Genomic DNA, 19,923 nt, shown 5'->3' with positions numbered 1-19,923 from the left:
AGTATTCGTTTTGTAGTCTTTGTTTTGATCAGCAAAGCATTGCATTTTGTAGACAGGGCCACTCTGCCAGCGTGTAGATGCAATGTGTTTGCGGTGTCTCCATGAAGTGGATAAACTCACGAACTATGTCATCTGGAAGTGTGGTGAAATACTATGTAAAAATTACGTAAGATGTTTGTGTACCTTTCCTCATAATTTTGAAATGTTATGTATAAATAAAGACTACAATAGAATCATTATATTGTCTATACTGTTCAGAATGATGCTTCTTGGCCTAGAATTAACTGATCACACAGACAGTTTGTGATGCACCCTGATATGATAATATATAGATTTAGGCACTGCCTAAAAGCAGAGCCAGCATTTAACACCTTTTTGTGTTAACTGATAGGTGTAGTTTTAGGGTGATCTAGGTGTCCTTAGAATGTTTTTTTAATGAGTTAAAGATATGTCAATTTTACTGCCATGTAATCATGAATTGTATTGGCCCCTCGAAATGGATCAAGCAAGCACTCATTCAATAATATTAAAAATACAGTATGAAAGTTGGCAAAATACTAAAACTTGGTGTGAAAAAGGCTGTCAAAGTTCAAGGTGTCTAAGTTGATGAGAATGCTTTTTCAAGAGTCTAATGGTCAATTCTTATTTCCCTTCATAGAAGTTCTGCTATGTATATTTTTTATCTAAACACCATTTTAACAAACTTTGACTGTGAAGAATATATCAAGGATGCAACAGCATTCCAAAGATTTAGATGCCATACTGTAGATCTGGGGCGGATCTATCTTTTTGTCAAGGGGGGATTTGGCCCAAACATTTTCGTCATTATTTTACCTTCATAACGATTTTGGAATGAAAAGATACACTGAAAACAATAAAAAAGTAAACACAAGGGGGGGTTTAAACCCACTACCCCCCCCCCATAGACACACTACTGTAGTTTTTATGTACCACAACTGATTATTCAGAAGAATGTGTTGAAACTAAACTCCACAAATATACCTCCTGCCATGCATTACATATTGGTGCACCCACCCTTTGGCCTGTTGGTTTTAGAAACCCTGGATCCACCCATACTGGCTACTCAAAAATGAATGCAAATCCTAAATTATTAATGAAAAGTGCTTAATTTCAATTTCTAATTTCAAACCAAACCATGTTCATTGACCTATGTTAGGGTTAGAGAGGAATAAATATAACAAAAAGTTAATGGGGAGAGGCAAAAGGGAGAAATGTATGACTGTATTTGAAAAAAATATGACTCTATTTTAAATATTTAACGATAAATGAGCACTTTCCTAATATTTTCCCCTTTCTCTTTATCTTAGGTTTGATATAAAACTGTTTTCTTTACAGATGTATAATTGAAAAGGCACAAGTTTGATGTTGTCGCTTTAAAAAATTTAAGTACCTTGCTCTAATAAAAAACCCTTCCGTTGATAGAAGTTTCATTAATGTACACTTGTATTAAAGCTACATTTTGACCAGCTTTGCCCTTGCAAAGAAACAAATGATGCAGAAACAGCATTCCAAAGGGAGAATGATATAGCTAGATACACTACAGGTGCCATATGGAAGATTCATCTATCACTTATTACTGGTGATACTCCATCACCAAGGAAATTAAAATCCACAAATATACCTCCAGTAATGCCTTAGACATTGGTGCACTCACCCTTTAGGATGGTGGCCTGCAGTTTTTTTTAGAGAAACCATGGATCCACATATGTTAATGCTACTCCAGAATTAAATGCAATGGATAGGAAATTGACTGAAAATGTCTCATTTCAAACCTATTACCTATTTTAATTTATTAAGGGTGCAGAAAGGAAACAGCAAATAATATCAATTGCGTACAAACATAGCCAAGAGAGAGAGAGAGAGAGAGAGAGAGAGAGAGAGAGAGAGAGTAACAATATTGTTATGTTCAGTTAGTGATTTGTTATTAATGATTTTGTTATGCAATAAGTCACTGCTCCCCCACGTGCCCCGGATATCACAGTATTGATATATGACACCGGGGTCAGTTTGTAAAATAGACTGAGCATAAATAAGACAAATGAATCGATCTCGAACCCGCAATAAAGCCTATAGAAACTCTAAATAGCTTTTCGTTACATGGTGGCAGCCGGTGAACGTACTTGCGCTACATAATGGCCTCGCTATTTGGACTCCCACCGCCGGGTCCGCTAGAAATCCACGACGCACAGGCATCAGACAGATGGAAAAAATTCTTGCTTGCATGGAATAGCTATTCGCTGGCGACGGAATTAAGCGATAAATCAGAGGCCGTACAAGTGGCAACGCTGCTCACAGTCATCAGAAAGGAGGCACGGGATGTGTACTCCACCTTCAACTGGGATGGCGACGACATCAATAAAATCGAGCCGGTCTTGAAGAAATTTGGCGAATATTGCGAACCAAGACTAAATGTCCCATTCGAGCGTTATCGGTTCAATCGGCGGGTACAAGAGCCCCGAGAGCCGTACGATCAGTACAGAACCGCTCTCAGGAAACTCGCAGACGGTTGCGAATTCGACTCGATAACGCCAGAGGAGATTTTAAGAGATCGACTGATCTTCGGGGTCAGACTCCAAAGTGCGAGAACGCCTGTTGCGAGAATCGAGGCTTAACCTTGCCCGGACCGATGAAATATGCAGGGCTTCAGAGAGCATGATCGCCCAAATTAAAGTAGAGGAGACGCGGCGACCGGAACGGAGATAAATAGAATGGTGGAGACTCAATTAAGCTCAAGAAAACCTCGTCGAAAACAACAACAACGAAAGGAATGTAGTAATTGTAACTACAGGCATGCGGCAAATCGGGAATCGTGCCCAGCGTTCGGCAAGGAGTGCCGGAAATGTGGACAATCACTTTGCGTGAAAATGCCGGCAGTCGGGCAGTCGGTTAGAGCGCTGGAAGAAGATAATGAAGGAGAAGAAGAAATGTACCAGGCCGGCGAAATATCAACGGTCAAGTTAGATGACTCTCAGCTAGTCACAGTGCAGCTAGAGTCTGGCAGTTTCATACGCTTTCAGCCCGACACGGGCAATGCAATGTGGTACCTTTAAAGGTGTACAAGGAAGTTCTGGAGAAGAGAAGTTGGAGAAGGTCAGGACAAAAGAAACATCGCTAGTAGCGTATGGAGGCCCGAGAATCAAAGTAATTGGATGGGTGCCACTACGCGTGCAGTAAAAAGGGAAAATCCTACCTACTGGACTGCCGTCTAGTGGACAATAACGACATTCGTCCGATTTTAGGGCAAAAGGCCTGCGTAAGAATGAAGATTTTAGAGTACCGGAACAATGACAGACTAAACAAACCGGACACCTGTGATGCGCCTGTCTACGCAGTACAGCCACAAACGGCTCTGGGAAAACAGGAGTTTCTCTCCCAATTCCCAAAGGTTTTTGAGGAAGGCGTGGGGAGCTTAAACGGCGAGTACACCATAAGGCTAGACCCGGCGGTACAGCCAGTGCAGCATCCACCGAGAAGGATCGCCGTGGCACTAAGACCGAAGCTTAAAGAGAGGCTGGATGACCTTGTTAGCCAAGAAGTGATTACGCCGGTAACAGAACCCACAGAATGGATCAGCTCCCTTGTGGCGGCACCAAAGAAAAATGGGAAACTGAGAGTTTGCTTAGATCCAAAGGATCTCAATCGCGCTATACTGAGAGAGAACTATCAAATGCATGGGGCAAAGTTCTTTACGGTTTTGGATGTTCGAAACGGATTTTGGCATGTCCGTCTGGACGAGCAGTCTTCGTACCTGACCACCTTTCAGACCCCTTTCGGGCGCTACCGGTGGTAGCGGATGCCGTTTGGAATTTCCTCGGCGCCCGAGGTATTCCAGCGCAAAATACACGAGCTGATAGAGGGCCTGACAGGAATCGAGGTGGTGGCAGATGATTTCATTGCCGTAGGGTATGGAGACAGCTTCGAGGAAGCGTCACGCGACCATGACAGGAACCTGACAGCATTCCTGCACCGATGTGACGAGCAAAACATCCGGTTGAATCCGGACAAGATAAAGTTGAGGAAACGGGAAGTGCTGTTCATAGGGCATGTCGGGTCGGACGAGGGTCTGAGAGTAGATCCCGACAAAGTCAGAGCAATCACAGAAATGCCTAACCCTACCGACAAGGCAGCAGTACAGCGACTGTTGGATCTAGCACAATATCTAGCTAAGTTCCTCCCGCACCTGTCAGACCTGACGAAGCCCTTGAGGGACTTGACACGGAAAGAGGCTGACTGGGTGTGGGATAGCCCTCAGCAGACCACGATGGAGAATCTAAAGGCAGCCATCACGAAGATACCAGTGTTGCGATACTACAGCCTGGAGGACGAGGTTACTCTTCAATGCGACGCATCTCAGACAGGTTTAGGGGCAACGCTGATACAAAACTGACAGCCGGTCGCATATGCCTCCCGAGCCTTAACCTCAGCGGAGACCGATATGCACAGATCGAGAAAGAGCTACTACCAATTGTCTTTGCGTGCCATCGGTTTGACGCCTATGTTTATGGGCGGCACAATGTCAACGTCGAGACCGACCACAAGCCCCTGGAACCCATATTCGTGAAGCCTCTAGCGCCCGCGCCACAGCGACTGCACCGTATGCTTATGCGCTTGCAGAAATACAGCCTACAAGTAAAGTATAAACGAGGGAAAGACATGTTTCTCGCTGACACCCTAAGCCGCGCATATCTTCCAGAGGTTAACGCATGCAAATTTACAAGTGAGCTAGAAGAGGTCGATCAGAGAGCGGGACTTGCAGTCACGGCGGCGCGATGGCAGCAACTGAAACATGCAGCGGCTGATGATCCTGTGCAGCAGGTCCTAAGAGAAGTCATCCTTCGCGGGTGGCTTGAGATGAGACGAGATGCCCCGGAATGTGTTCATGCGTACTTTGATGTAAGGCATGAAGAGAACTGATCAAGAAAACACATGCCTCGCATATTGGCATAGATGGTTGCATACGCAGGGCCAGGGAGACCCTGTATTGGCCTCGGATGGCCACCGAGATCAAAGAGTACGTGGATAAATGCGATACCTGCCTAACGCATAGCAAGAGTCGTGTTCGAGTTCGTGGCGCGGCCATGGTCTAAGGTTGCGGCTGACCTGTGTAGTTTATGTAACCGACGGCAAGGGCTTGCACGCAGGACACGAACTAATATTGCTAAGCACTGAGTCTATCTGTGAAACAAACTAAATTTTAAAGCTAAACTACAAAATACAGTAAAATAAAGTCCATGATTTGATGATTATCAATGTTCATATACTAACTAGTAGTGACCCTGTCACATTCGCCCCCTCTTTTGCTTGCCTCGCCCTCGGGCAAGCCAGGCAATGTCCATATTACAGGTGTAGCGGTCACAGGTCATCAAACAACAGGCATGGGTAGATTGAAGCGGTTGCTGTGCTTACCAGCGGTAGACCTTGTAGAGCGACGTGGAGGTGGCGGTGCTGTTGCTTCCTCCTCAGAACTGGAATCACTGGACTCGTGAGACTCGTAACTTGGAATCTCACGAGGCAGCTCTATAGTGAGCTCAGGAGATCCATCCTCTTCCTCGTCAGATGACTCGCCTCCTTCGGCCGTGGCTCTTTGCTGGCGTCGTTGGTGTTGCGTCTCGAGGATTGCCTTGGGGCAGACCTGCAGCTCTCCTCTGTTTACTGTCTTTTCTTCCCCGCTCCCATCTGCTGGCTGGATGATGTAGGTGTTGTCCTTTCGGTCCAGTACTTTGAACACGGTTTTCTCCCACTTGTCCTGGATCTTGTTTCTTCCTCTGACCCCTCTGTTTCTTTTGAAGACGCGCTCACCCAATGGTATGGGTTCCGCGTAGGATCTCTCTCGTTGATGTCGACTGCTTCTTATCCTGGCAGCTTCTCTAAGGCGTTCACCAGCAGCAGTGTGTGCATCACGGAGCCGCTTTTGGTGCTCTGTGATCCACAGCTGGTTATCCTTGTGGGCTGCGCTGTCGGGAAGCAGGATGTCAACGGGGAGCCTTGCATCTCGTCCGAACATGAGGTAGAAGGGGGAGGCCATCACATTCCCGCACAATTCCAAGACGTGTTCTGGGTTTGAGCCAGATATCTTTTGCGGTCTGGTTAGCTACCTTGACCACAAAGCACGCCCTGGACGTATTTACAAGAGTGCTCGCCACAGACAAGTTTCCACAAATTGGAACCGATAAAGGCTCCACAACAGCACTACAGCCCCACTGAGGGCCAGTCACTAGTACATCAGCTTCACTAAAGGGGGGGACCCACACGTTACAGGACCCCGCCAGTTTAGCAAAACCAGTCCTTTTCTTATCTTCTGTCATTAATTTCATAAACTCTGGTACCTGAGACAGTAGGTTTGCCCCGAAAATCCCAGGTACCTGTCTCTTCATTCCACTAGTGGCTGGGGTATCCCTTTTTATAAAGATCCCACATTTGGGAATAGATACCCCGCCCATTTCTACCGTGGTGCATACATAACCTACGTAGGGAATGTCCAGTCCATTTGCTCCCTTCAGCTCCACCGTGCAGTTCTTCTGGACATCCCCTAGCGCAGACTGTAGCTGGTCCCGGAAAAAGGTCTCGGTGACGAGGGTGACCATGGAGCCAGTGTCCACTAGACCACGCACTGGTACCCCACCAATCCTTGCCACTGCTGTGGGAGTTGTCACAACAAGCTTCACTCCTTCCTCCGGTTCCTGCGTAGAGATAGAGCCAACATGGTTGGCCCCTGCAGCATGGCTCACTGCTGCAGGGCGTTGGAGTTTGACGACTCCTCTTCCCTCTTCCTCTCTTGCCTCTTCCTTCCACTGTTGCGTCCAGTCGTCTGGTTTCTGGGGGTAGCCTGGTCTTGTTGGCTCGTGCAGAAACGGCTGATGTGGCCAACACGCCTACAGGTGTAGCAGGTTAGGGCTGACCACCTGGCCTCCCGTCCCTGTACCCGGTTGGCGAGGGTGGCCAGGGAAGCCTGCGTGTCGGCAAGCACCTGATGCTGCTTCTGCAGTCCCTCAGTTAGCACCTTCTGACTGGCCAACAGTTCCTGGATGAGCTTGGACTGGGGCGCGGTGACCTGCTGACACTCAGCGGACTCCGTCTCCACCTCGCGGCTGTAAGCTGTGCGTAGTGAGGGTCTGTCCTCCTCGGCTGAGCGTAATGCCTCCTCCCTCACCGCCTGGAACCGACGATCTGGGGATTCCCGGATCATTTTCTTTAGATCCCGCCGGAGTTGCTGGTCCTGTAGATTTTCCACGAACGTGTCCCTCAGGGTCCGGTCCTTGTCTGGGTTGGCGATGGTCCCGGGATGGCACTTCTGGATCTTGTCCATCAGTACCATCAGGGAGTGGGAGAAGTCTTGGATGGACTCCCTCTCTCTCTGTCGCCGGCCATAGAACCGCTGGAGGAGCTGTGTTGCAGTGAGTTTCTCTCCAAAGGTCTCCGTAAGGACGGCGAAGAGCTGCTCTGGCGTCTCCCACTCGTCCCTTGACCTGAGGCGCACCTCGTCCCTGGCCGCTCCGTCCAGGCTGCCGAACAAGAAGTCTGCTGCGTCCCGACCTTCCAACTTCATGGCGTCAACCGCCCTCTGTGCATCCTCTGCCCAGTCCTCCAACACCTTGTCATCCTTCGTTCCGTCATATTTTCGGACTTTCCTCTCACGGGGGAAGTCGACCTTCAGGAAACGGACAGGACCTCCCAGGGTTGAGGCGGATGAGGAAGTGGACGCTGATGAGTCCGGGGTTGGGGCATTCTGTGCGGTCAGCTCATCAATGCGAGCCTGCAGCGCAGAGATGGTCGCAGCCAATTCTTCCACATTAGCCATTATAATCGTTCCCGTTTAGATTAAAAGATTTAAAAAAATTGTACTGTAAATGCTATCTCAATCTGAGCAATCCCACTTCTGACACCAAAATGTAACCGACGGCAAGGGCTTGCACGCAGGACACGAACTAATATTGCTAAGCACTGAGTCTATCTGTGAAACAAACTAAATTTTAAAGCTAAACTACAAAATACAGTAAAATAAAGTCCAAGATTTGATGATTATCAATGTTCATATACTAACTAGTAGTGACCCTGTCACATTTAGACGGACGAGTGCTGTTAGTGGTCAGTGACTACTACAGCAATTACATTGAGGTGGCTCGCATTAGCGCAGTAAATTCAAGGGCAGTAATCAAAGAGTTGAAAGCTATCTTCGCACGATTTGGAATTCCCGAATGTCTGGTCACAGATAATTGGCCTCAGTTCAGTGCAGCTGAGTTTGCAGTATTCGCGAAGACATGGGCGTTTGAGCATAAGACCTCATCCCCGACATATGCTCAATCCAATGGTAAGGCGGAGAATGCCGTACAGACAGTTAAGCGACTCTTTAAGAAGTGCAAAGCATCGGCTGATCGGGGCTAAGGAACGACAGCGACACTACTATGACCAGCATGCTAGGCCCCTACCACCAATCGGAGTTGAAGAATCGGTGCGCATGAGACTCCCAGGGGAGAAGACCTGGAGTGCAGGCACATGTGTTTTTTTTTGCTTTCTGTTTGTCGCTTGTGGTTGTGTTCGCTTTTTTATGTAAACTGTGAACTTGTCGACTTTCTGCTAGCAAGGAACTCGTCGACACAAGTGTTTGTTTATAGCCGAAAACAGACATCAATCCAAGGCGCTTACTTCTCAGGATTTTCTTATAGATCTCCATAGATATAGACGTGAAGGAATAATATAGAGATTTATGCACTGCCTAAAAGCGGAGCCAGCATTGAACACCTTTTGTGTTGACTGACCGAGGTATTTTTTGGGGATTTAGGATCCTGCTCTTTACTGAGATTTATTTATTTTACCAACCAAATGGATGCAGGCCTTATTCAATAATTTAAATTATGAAGTACATCAAAATTAACAAACACAATTCCTGGTGTGAATATGGCTGTCAAAGTTGTCAAGAGTCTAATGGGAAATTCTTATGTCCCATCAAAGAAGTTCCATTATGAATATTTATTTAATTAAAACAATACTCCGACAAGCTTTGCCCTTGTGCAGAATATGTCATGGATGTAACAACATTCCAAAGATTTGAAATAATATATTTAGAGTGTTTAGATGCCATACTGTATTTTTATGTATTGATTAAGTGGCGATTCTCTCCTTCATTAGACCGAATATTCAGAAAAATGTGTGGAAATTAAAATCCAAAAATATATCTCCTTTCACGCATTACATATTGGTGCACCCACCCTTTACCATATAGTGGCCTTGTTGTTGGTGGCCTACTCCAAAATGAATGCAATGAAAAAAAAAAACAGATAGATGTTTTGTAGGATTTTTGCTTCCAAAATCAAAGGCATCACTAACAGTGCTAAAATACTAACTTCTAATTTAAAACCAAACCCTTTCATTGATCTATGTTTGGGATAGAGAGGAAGCAAAGAATATCAATTGACTAAAAAATAGTCGAAGGGAGAGGAGATATAAAGGAAATTGGCTCAACTTGAAAGGTTTGGTGAAAAAATATAACAGTAATGAAAATATTTTGATTGAGCATTTCTTGACATTTCCCCTTTCCCATTATCTTAACCCTTTCACCACCACAGGCCTCTGAAGAGGCCATGTCTATGCTATCCAAGCTATGTGAACAGAATTCTATTATTGAAAAAGAACAAGGTTGTTGCTAGTGTTATAAAGTTTAAGTATCTTGCCCGAAAATACCCTTCCCCTTAATAAAAGTTCCAATGGACATTTTTAAAGCTACATTCTGACATGCTTTGTCCTTGTGAAGAACAAGTAATGGATGATACAGGATTTTAAAGTTTTAATGTACCATTTTAAGTGGAGATTTTCCATTAATATCTACAAATATACATCCAGTAATGCATTATATTTTGGTGTTTTTAGAAACCCTGGATCCAACCATTCCAATGAAATAAATCTAAACCTCTAAAATAAATGTAATGGGAAAGAGACTTGGAAAGGAAAATCTAAAAAGAAGATATAAGTGAAAGTACTAAATGAAAATTTCTAATTTAAAATCAAATCTGTTCATTAATTTATGTTTGGTGTAGAGGGGAAATAGCAAAGAGCATCAATTGCATAAAAATAGTAAACAGGCGGAAGGAAAAGGAAGAAATATGACTCTTCTTTAAATGTTTGAAAAAAATATATAATAACAATGATGTGATAATTATATTCAGTACTTTCCTAAAATATCCTCTTTCCCATTATCTTTATAAGTTGATAGAAAACTGTTTTCTTTACAGATTTATTATTTATAAAGCAAAAGTTTGTTTTTAGTTTTATATAATAAAAGTATCTTGTTCTAAAAAAAACCTATTGAGTGTGTACTGCTGAATCACATAGTAATGCCCTAGTCATTTGAGCCCCCTCCCTTATGGTTCTGGTTAAGTCAGGGTTAATGTGGGGATTTAGATTACTTTTTAACCAGAATATATCAAGAGGGGTGGAGGTATTGACTGTTTTTGGCTCTTAACTTGGAAACAGGCTTTTATTAAAGACTAATCCCCCACCCTTTCCTGGGACCATGTGTGTGGGGTATCAAATGACTAGTGAATAAGAACTCCCTACTGTTATCTTTCAAGACATGGTTTTCAATTTTCATGTCTTCCAGTCTTTAGCATTCATCTTGGCCCTCAGGTCGTCCCTGGTTTATAAAAGTGTGAAATTTCTTTAAAAACAATCTTTTCATCAAGACATTTATAATCTGACTAATTTCCACAACTATTTGAAAAAAGAATATAAACACACGAGATGCAAGATGCAGACAATACCAACAATACATATTGGCAAAAGGGGTTGAATTTGTTTTTTTTTTATCCTCGGTAAGGAAAATTTCTCTTGTAAGTCAAAAAAGTTGCTGTATCTTCTAAGGATATGTATCTTCCTAGGACTAAAGCACAGGATATAAAGACAAGAAAGATTTTGGTTAGCCTTTATGAAATATTTCAACACAATCGAGATATTTCAACACAATCAATTCAGAACGAAGAATGTCAAAACAAAAGTTGTTTTGCTCAAATAATTTGATTACTAAGTTAAGTACTCGCATTCTCAATGCAAACAAAAAGGACAACAAAATGCCCAATAACTGTCATATCCTCAATATACAATACAAATCATCGTCTGAAACTCACCTTGCATTGTTTTTGTCGCTTTCTTGTGGTTGTGTTCGCTTTTTAAATGTGAACTGTTACTTACTTAAATTTACTAGCTAAAACCAGACATATCCTTACATAAATCTTGGCGTGAATGAATGAATGTTAGTAAATCTCCTCTAGCTGACTTTATCCTTAAGTCAAGGTTGAGGCAAAATAAATAATCATCGCATGACAAGAACTTTTTCCCTTGCTACGTGCACAGGCTTACCAACCTCTCAGTCAGTCTTCAGTCAATCCAGTAGCTCGAAAATTTTTACGATTGATCACCTCCTGTATAATTGTCCTATTATTGTAATTGTAGAGTATGTCCATGCTACCGGTGGTTGATTTTCGAGATTTTACTCGTACTCCAATTCTGGCCGCTTGATCTGATCGCATGTCTCCGAAGCCTGCCTGCCTTTACTTCCTTTTATAGGTATCTAGTAACGCGGAATCCCTCAACTGCTCAAACGTTAGAAATACCGCTTATTCTGAATAAATACACATCACAAAGCAATCAGAGTTTATTGTGACTTTTATTCTAGGATATAAGACAATTATAGGACAATTACAGGTGAGGTGATCAATCGTGAAAATAGTCAAGCTAGTTACTCGGATTGACTGGAGACTGACTGAGAGTTTGGTAAGCCTGTGCTCCGTGCTTGTATTTAGCCGCCATTTAGGGGCCGAGTGGGGCCTGGGAGTTGCGCGGCTGACTGACTTGCTGGCTGGCTGGCGAGTGACACCACAGGGTACCCGCGCAATGACCACAAAACCAAGTCGCATAGTTATACCATATTTCTATAGCTCCGCTATTAGTAGAATGGTAGTGTAGAGCCTCTAAGTAGTCTTCTTTTTGCTGCTGCGACGGGCGGGATTCACGAACACTCTGGTAGATTTTATTAACGGCTCGTACTTCAGACAAAATGGTTCCTCAAAGACTTTTGAATCCTCATTGAATCCGCATATTTTCTCATTAAATACTATTTTCAAACCAAGTCGCATAGCCATACCATAGTTCTATACCTATGGAGCTCCGCGCGTGGCCATGAAGATATTTGGCATAGACACAAAAGATTGATAATAGAGTTTCAAATTAAAATGACCCTTTTTGAATCATCGCCCACGTCTCACCCAAACAATTTTCTAGTGTCCTGTGTAGGATTAAAGGTGGAGCACTCAGCTCATATCTACTTGAACAAACAATACTACATTTGTTGATTTGTTATGTTTTATACAGTAGCTTTGCATATACATGTTTTTAGCAGGGTGAATGTACATCATTTTTATTATTAAACATGGAAATTTTTTTTTTGCATGATCTATGTCAGGGCACACCCCCTTGAAATCAAAATCTGAAATGGTCAGCAAGCCATGTTAGGACCTAGGACCCACTATCAAATAATAGCCCCTCTCCGATGCCCAGGTTCCTAAAATGTGTATTACAGGTCCCGTGCCTGAACTAACGCCAGTACCGCCGCATTATTATGTATTACAACACATCTCTGTTAATGTATATGTTGAATATGTTGAGCAGTGTTTATATGACGTAAACTGCAGTGTTGCATTATGGGTAGATGTTAGCCTCGTGTTCTTTGTTTTAAAAATACGCCATGTTGTACGTTGATCATTGAAGAGAATAAACAGACAAAAGCAGAAATACACTCATAACGATATGAGTTTAACAGGTTATCGGCCCAGCACGGACCCGAAATGGAACAGATTGACGTTCGAAAGAGACGAAAGTAAATATGAGTTGTGGGAGGCCAAATGTTTTGGTTATTTACGGATGGTGAAATTGAAAGATACGATCTTGCCATCAACGGATGAGCCTGACGCGACAAAGAACGAAGAATGCTATGCGGAACTTATACAGTTCTTAGACGATAAAATCCTCTCACTCGTAATGAGAGAAGCTACTGACGACGGCAGGAAAGTCTTAAAGATACTACGGGAGTTTTATGCAAGCCAAAGCGAGCCTCGTATCATAACACTGTACACTGAACTAACATCACTCGAAATGGGAGTAAACGAAACAGTAACCGAATATTTAATTCGTGCTTAGAAGGCTATCACTGCTCTCAGAAACGCAAAGGAAACACTCTGTGATGGTTTGATCATCGCAATGATTCTGAAAGGGTTACCAGAATCCTATAAACCGCTAGCTATACACATCACTCAAAGTGCTGGGGATATATCATTCTCTACATTCAAAGGTCAGCTGAGAAGCTATGGAGAAACAGAGAAATTTAGCAGTAAGGGGAAAGCAGACCAAGTAATGAAGGCAGCGTCTCCAGCACCACGTACATGCTATGGTTGTCGTCAAACTTCACACTTCATCAGGGACAGCCCAAAGAAAAGTGAAACAACAAAATGGTGCAACTATCACAAGAGTTCTACCCATTCAGATGGAGAATGTAAGAGGCAACAACAGAAAAGAGACACCACAAAGAAAGTTTCTGTTATGAATGATACAGAAAATAATGAGGAGAAACATACCTTCACATTTAATATGAAGGATCACGGTAACAATGTTCTCAACAACCCCAAGGACATGCTAGTTGACACTGGGGCTAAATCCCATTTCGTTACCACTGATACGATCACAAGGATCGATGGAACATTCAAACCAAGTAAACATTGTATGGAATTAGCTGATGGAACAAAGACCAGGAACATCGCCGTAAAGCAAGGAGATGCAATGGTAACTTTTAGGGACGTGAATGGCAGACATGTAAAAGCTGTGCTGAAGGGAGCATTGTACATACCATCGTACCCCCAATACATCTTCTCTGTGAAGCCTGCAACTGCAAATGGGGCAGAAGTGAAGTTCCAAACTGGACAAAATGAACTCATCTATGAGGATGGTACTACATTTATTATTGAGGAACATAATAAGTTGTACTATTTGAACACTGTAGAACCACATTATGATAATAACTATGATAAGGTAAGCGTTTCACATGACATATACACATGGCATGAAATAAGGTAGTAGAGGGAATGAGTATGTCTGGAAAGATAGATAAGTCTAAGTTAACTTGCAACACCTGCATCGAGGGGAAATTTGTAAATAACAGAAATAGAAAGCCAGATGCTAGGGCTACCAGACCCTAGATTCACAATGACCTGGCGGGCCCGACATGACGAAAAAAACTGGAAAACGCGCAATTCCAGATAGAAAGAGAAGACACAATTTCTTACAATGGCTATAGGTTTCATGTATTACGGACTGATTTTCAAAACATAAATTACATAACATAATGTCGGCGGGCCCTATAAACCGAGTATCGAGTCATAGTTTTAGGTATAGTATCGCATTCACGGATGGTTATCCTGGGGCAGTATTTGTGTATTTTCTCAAAGAGAAATGTGATTCAGTGCAAGCAGAGCAGAAATTCTTAGCAGATTTTGCCCCTTATGGAGAAGTTAAATGGATGTTCATACGGTCAGATAATAGAGGCGAGTTTATTAGCGATGATTATCAGGCACTTCTCCGAGAAAGATCTATTTAACATGAATTATCATGTCCCCATTCCCCGCATCAGAATGGAACTGCTGAAAGGCAGTGGCGAACCCTGTTTGAGATGGGCAGATGTTTGCTCATAGAGAAACAGGTGCCAAAGTTTTTGTGGCCATATGCAGTTCAAACTGCTGCACACATTAGGAATAGGTGTTATAACAGAAGAACAGAGAACACACCTTATTTCATGCTAACAGGAAAGAAACCTGACCTTTCCAGAATGGGAATATTCGTATCAGAATGTTACATATTCTGATGATGTCTTTAAAACATCATCAAAATTGCAGTGAAAGGGGTATTTGTAGGGTATGTCAAAAACAGCCCGGCATACCCGTGGCACCTAGTGTACCACCCAGAGAAGGGGAAGGTGTTGAAGCACAGGCTCATTAAGTTCATTACTAAGGATTGCATCGAGCAAGAAACTCAAACTGAAGGCCCCATTCACAATAAAATGCTAGTGGGCAATGTTCATGAAGGGGTTGAATCAGACCAATAAATCAACTCAGTCAACCGTAATGGAGCCATCAAAAGTCATCCAATGGTGGACAAAGTGGATAGTAAAGCTAATGGTACACCCAGTGATAGTGAGCAGATAGATAATCAGAATCACACAGGTATCCAGACAGAGAAAGAAACCCCCCTAAGTATTTGGATGATTATGTTACCAGTATAAATGATAATAATGACATAACTTATTCAAGTATTGACTATTGTCTCAGAATTTCAGGAGAACCACAAAGTTACTATGAGGCTATGGCCTCAACAAACGCTACAGAATGGAACCAAGCCATGGCTGAAGAAATGGGGTCACTTCAGGAAAACTACACATTTGAGCTAACTTCCCTCCCGGAGGGTGTGAACCCAAGGGTGGGGGTGGGGGTGGGGGTTGGGGGGAAATGGGTATATGTTGTAGTCGAAAATGAATGTTAGTCCAAAATAAAAATGGACTAGTCCGAAATAAAACCAAACCAGTCCAAAATGAAATTGGACTAGTCTTAAATAATATTGTTGAATATGTCAATGATTCTAAAAAGGGATTTTCCCTTTTTGGGGTCTCATTAAAAAACAAATGGGGCTAGGTATTTTTCGGGGGTCAAAAAGTCTTATTTCATTTTGTCTCTACTCGCTCCTTTCCACTATCTCTCGTCCCTTTCCTCCTTTCTCCCATTCCTTTCCTTTTCACTCTCATTCCTTTCCTGCTTTTTCCTTTTCTTCTATTCCTTACCTACCTGCCTGCCTACTGTTATAAATTCTATCTTACCTTTTTCTTCCAGTATGTGCCACCACTAGGAACGAACTCTCGATCTCTAGCTTGCCAGTCCGTTACCTTAACCACTCTGCCATCCAGACATTGCGATGGAAGACACGGTTTAGAAACTAATTTTATAACTGTGGCGCCTCTTGGGAAATGAACAACAATACAAAACTCCACGCAAGCGCAGTCACCAAAGCGTGTTTAGTTAGCAATGGCTGCTAGCGTCTGTGTCGATGCAGACGATTTCTACTCGAAATTAGAAGAATTAAAGGAAAAAAGTAAGTCTAGCAAAAGCAACACAACATTATACATCTGTGACGAATTTTACGAGAAGGCCAAGCAATGGCTGAAATGTACGACGCCAGAAGAGAAGAAAGACATCGCACTGTCGGACAATGATAAGTTGAAAATCATTCGCAATAAGTGGAACGTTGACGAGGAAGGAAGAGTCATTGATGCCAAGGGAAAGTACGTTGTACATAAATCGACCATCCACGATGTCCTCTCGCAAGCTCACAAAGCAATCTGCCACCGAGGGAGGGATAAAACTGCCAAGTATCTCAGTGAGAATTATAATAACCTACCTAAACAAATCATAACATTATTTACCTCCTTATGCAAATTGCATCAAGAACAAGCCAGCCTCACCAACTATTGCAAGAAGCCGGTGACAAAACCTATTCAGGCAGATGGATTTTTGAGCCACCTGGAAATGGATTTAATTGATTTTCGTAAGATACCCTGCAATTGTGGACGGAGGCATTTATGGGCTCTTCATGTTGAAGATCATTTTTCCAAGTACTCATGGCTACTTCCACTGAAAAAAAAGGAAAGTCTTGAAGTCGCCCAAACCATCGAGCCCTTGTTTTGGCAGTTCGGGTTTCCATGCAAATTGCACACAGACAGGGGAGGAGAGTTTAAAGGGAGCGTTGATGACTTCTGCGCAAAGTTCAACATACCACAAGCCCGAGGCGCTCCAAGAAACCCTTCTGCTCAGGGACTTGTCAAGAGGGCAAACCGACTAGTAAAGGAGAATTTGTTGAGCCTCATTAAAGAGAAGGGATTAGCATCAAATGATTGGTGCAAAATTCTGAATGAGGCGGCCTACAAAAAAATATCACTCTTCATCGAGCAATTGACAAATCGCCCTACGAAGTTGTTTTTGGCATCTTCCCCCATAAAGAGAAGGCATTGACCCCAACGAGGGAAATAACCGGTATCCTAAGCACCGTTCAAGAAGAAGGAAACAACGATGATAAAGTCAAATCCGTGAGTAATACAGAAGAAGAAGAGCTGGCCACTGTTGAGACAAGATCCCAAAAACGAAAAAGAAAGAGCGAGACAGAAAGGGCAGCGACATCAAAAACAACTACCATGACAGTCAGCACCATAGAAAGCCATGATCAAAATGTGGAAGAAGATGAAAGTGGAATCATCATTGAGACAAGAGCACAAAAGCGAAAACGTGAAAATGACCAATTGTTTGAAAACCAGGCAGGTTATAATCGGAAAATGAAGGAAACACGACCAAGAAAGCTAAACTTTCAAGAAAATGATTATGTTTCTGTAAAGATTAATGTAGTCGATAAAGGTCCGCTACATCCAAACTCCCTTCTTGCTAAGATTATAGAGAAAGCAAATGACAATGCAAGAATTGTCACTAAATTTGGTGTGATTGATTCATTAATTTCCCTGAATAGATTGAACAAAATTGCCAAGCCCAACATAGTCTTTGACTATTCCACAGAGGTCTCCCTTACGAGAGCGTCAAAGATGGCGCACCTTCAATGACCCACATGACTGTAATGGCTGTATGAATGAGTAGAACGACAGTACCACTTATTATTAGATTCCTGTATTCACAACGATTAAAGCTGCTGTAATCAAATTGTGTTTGTTTTCGTCGCCTTTGTTAGTCGCCAGTTCTATTTTTTTTTACTTAAAATAACCCTAACCCCACTACTTAAACTAACCCTAATCCTACTATTTAAACTAACCCTAACCCCACTACTTAAACTAACCCTAACCCTACTACTTAAACTAACCCTAACCCCACTACTTAAACTAACCCTAGCCCCACTACTTAAACTAACCCCAACCCCACTACTTAAACTAACCCTAACCCCACTACTTAAACTAACCCTAGCCCCACTACTTAAACTAACCCTATCCCCACTACTTAAACTAACCCTAACCCCACTACGTAAACTAACCCTAACCCCACTACTTAAACTAACCCTAGCCCCACTACGTAAACTAACCCTAACCCCACTACTTAAACTAACCCTAACCCCACTACTTAAACTAACCCTATCCCCACTACTTAAACTAACCCTAACCCCACTACTTAAACTAACCCTAACCCCACTACTTAAACTAACCCTAACCCCACTACTTAAACTAGCCCTAGCCCCACTACTTAAACTAACCCTAACCCCACTACTTAAACTAACCCTAACCCCACTACTTAAACTAACCCTAACCCCACTACTTAAACTAACCCTAACCCCACTACTTAAACTAACCCTATCCCCACTACTTAAACTAACCCTAGCCCCACTACTTAAACTAACCCTAACCCCACTACTTAAACTATACCTAACCCCACTACTTAAACTAACCCTAGCCCCACTACTTAAACTAACCCTAACCCTACTACTTAAACTAACCCTAACCCCACTACTTAAACTAACCCTAGCCCCACTACTTAAACTAACCCTAACCCCACTACTTAAACTAACCCTAACCCCACTACTTAAACTAACCCTAACCCCACTACTTAAACTAACCCTAACCCCACTACTTAAACTAACCCTAACCCCACTACTTAAACTAACCCTAGCCCCACTACTTAAACTAACCCTAACCCCACTACTTAAACTAACCCTAACCCCACTACTTAAACTAACCCTAACCCTACTACTTAAACTAACCCTAACCCATTAAAGAAGATGCAGAAGGCAGGGAAGTATTTAAAGCAAAGGGGTATAGCCAAGTTGAAGGAATTGATTATAAGGAGACCTTCGCTCCTACTGCGAACATCAGCTCAATTTGGGTTCTAATGCAATTAGCAGCGCAGTATGACCTTATCATCCATCAAATGGATGTCACAACAGCATACCTACATGCATTAATCGGTTAAAAAATATTCATGAAACAAACAGAAGGCTTTGAAGAGTAATCTCCGAAAATGGAGAAAAGTTGGTGTGTAAGTTAAAGAAATCCCTTTACGATAGATAGATAGTTTATTAGGAAAAAATTGCGTAGCAGCCCTTAGGCTGAATTAGACATTTACAAAACAATAGATACTATATTACAACTATAATAAATTTAACTATATACAGTAATAAATATAAAATATAAAAATTTAAAAAACGTGATAAAGTTCATCCTATATAAAATTAATCATAATCCATAAAAACCATATATACTCTCCATTTAAGATTTGTTGGCCATCGAGAATGTAAAAGAAGAATTCATGGCTCTTGCCCCGCCTCTTGTGAGGCGGGGCAAGGCAAAGGGCTAAGGTTATGGCTTGAAACGTTTGATGGAGGCAGCAAGCTCTTTAGTTTATGATTCGGATCAGAAACTATTTCGTCGAAGAGCTTGCTGCAAATTAGGCCGTGGTGCACTTCTAATGGTGTTATGCCCAACAAATCACAAGCACCATCGTAGCTCGTACGGGGCAAAATTATAGATAGCGCCCTTTTCTCGATACGTACGAGCTCATTTTTTAGGTACTGCGGCAGGGCGTTATGAAAAACCGGCACCGCATAGTCGACGGCCGAAAGAATGCAAGCTTTGTAAAATAAAGATAAGTCTGAGGGAGGTAGCCGAGCCCTTTTTAGTTGGATTAAAAAGTATAGCTTTTTGCTCGATTTCTTGACTACCTCGTTCACATGAGCGTTCCACGACAAGTTATCGCTTATTGTGAGCCCTAATAATTTCGTGCTTTTAACGACCTCAAGCTCCTTTCCCTCGATGGTAATGGCATCGAAAGGTCG

General features: G+C 42.7%; 2 protein-coding genes across 2 annotated transcripts; both read left to right on the top strand.

Moving 5' to 3' along the window:
- The first annotated feature begins 12,724 nt into the window (after positions 1 to 12,724).
- LOC116614662 lies at positions 12,725 to 15,503 on the top strand. The gene has a single exon (XM_032375891.2). The coding sequence runs from the start codon at positions 13,267 to 13,269 to the stop codon at positions 14,134 to 14,136; it is 870 nt and encodes a 289-aa protein (XP_032231782.1). The 5' UTR covers positions 12,725 to 13,266; the 3' UTR covers positions 14,137 to 15,503.
- Positions 15,504 to 15,911: 408 nt separating this feature from the next.
- On the top strand, positions 15,912 to 17,802 carry LOC125573852. The gene is made up of 2 exons (XM_048734667.1): positions 15,912 to 16,695; positions 17,328 to 17,802. The coding sequence occupies exons 1-2, from the start codon at positions 16,131 to 16,133 to the stop codon at positions 17,708 to 17,710; spliced, it is 948 nt and encodes a 315-aa protein (XP_048590624.1). The 5' UTR covers positions 15,912 to 16,130; the 3' UTR covers positions 17,711 to 17,802.
- Positions 17,803 to 19,923: the final 2,121 nt, after the last annotated feature.

This window comes from Nematostella vectensis, chromosome 11, assembly GCF_932526225.1.
Source record: "Nematostella vectensis chromosome 11, jaNemVect1.1, whole genome shotgun sequence".
Classification (NCBI taxonomy): domain Eukaryota; kingdom Metazoa; phylum Cnidaria; class Anthozoa; order Actiniaria; family Edwardsiidae; genus Nematostella; species Nematostella vectensis.
The sequence above is the reverse complement of the archived record's forward strand: the minus strand, read 5'-3'. Positions and strand labels throughout refer to the sequence as shown.

Bases quoted from the DNA above. Each gene is read 5' to 3' on its own strand.
- LOC116614662 (XM_032375891.2), top strand. From the start codon at position 13,267: ATGATTCTGAAAGGGTTACCAGAATCCTATAAACCGCTAGCTATACAC.
- LOC125573852 (XM_048734667.1), top strand. From the start codon at position 16,131: ATGGCTGCTAGCGTCTGTGTCGATGCAGACGATTTCTACTCGAAATTA. The intron at 16,696-17,327 runs ATGTTGAAGATC...GCCATGATCAAA, and splicing joins GAGGCATTTATGGGCTCTTC to ATGTGGAAGAAGATGAAAGT.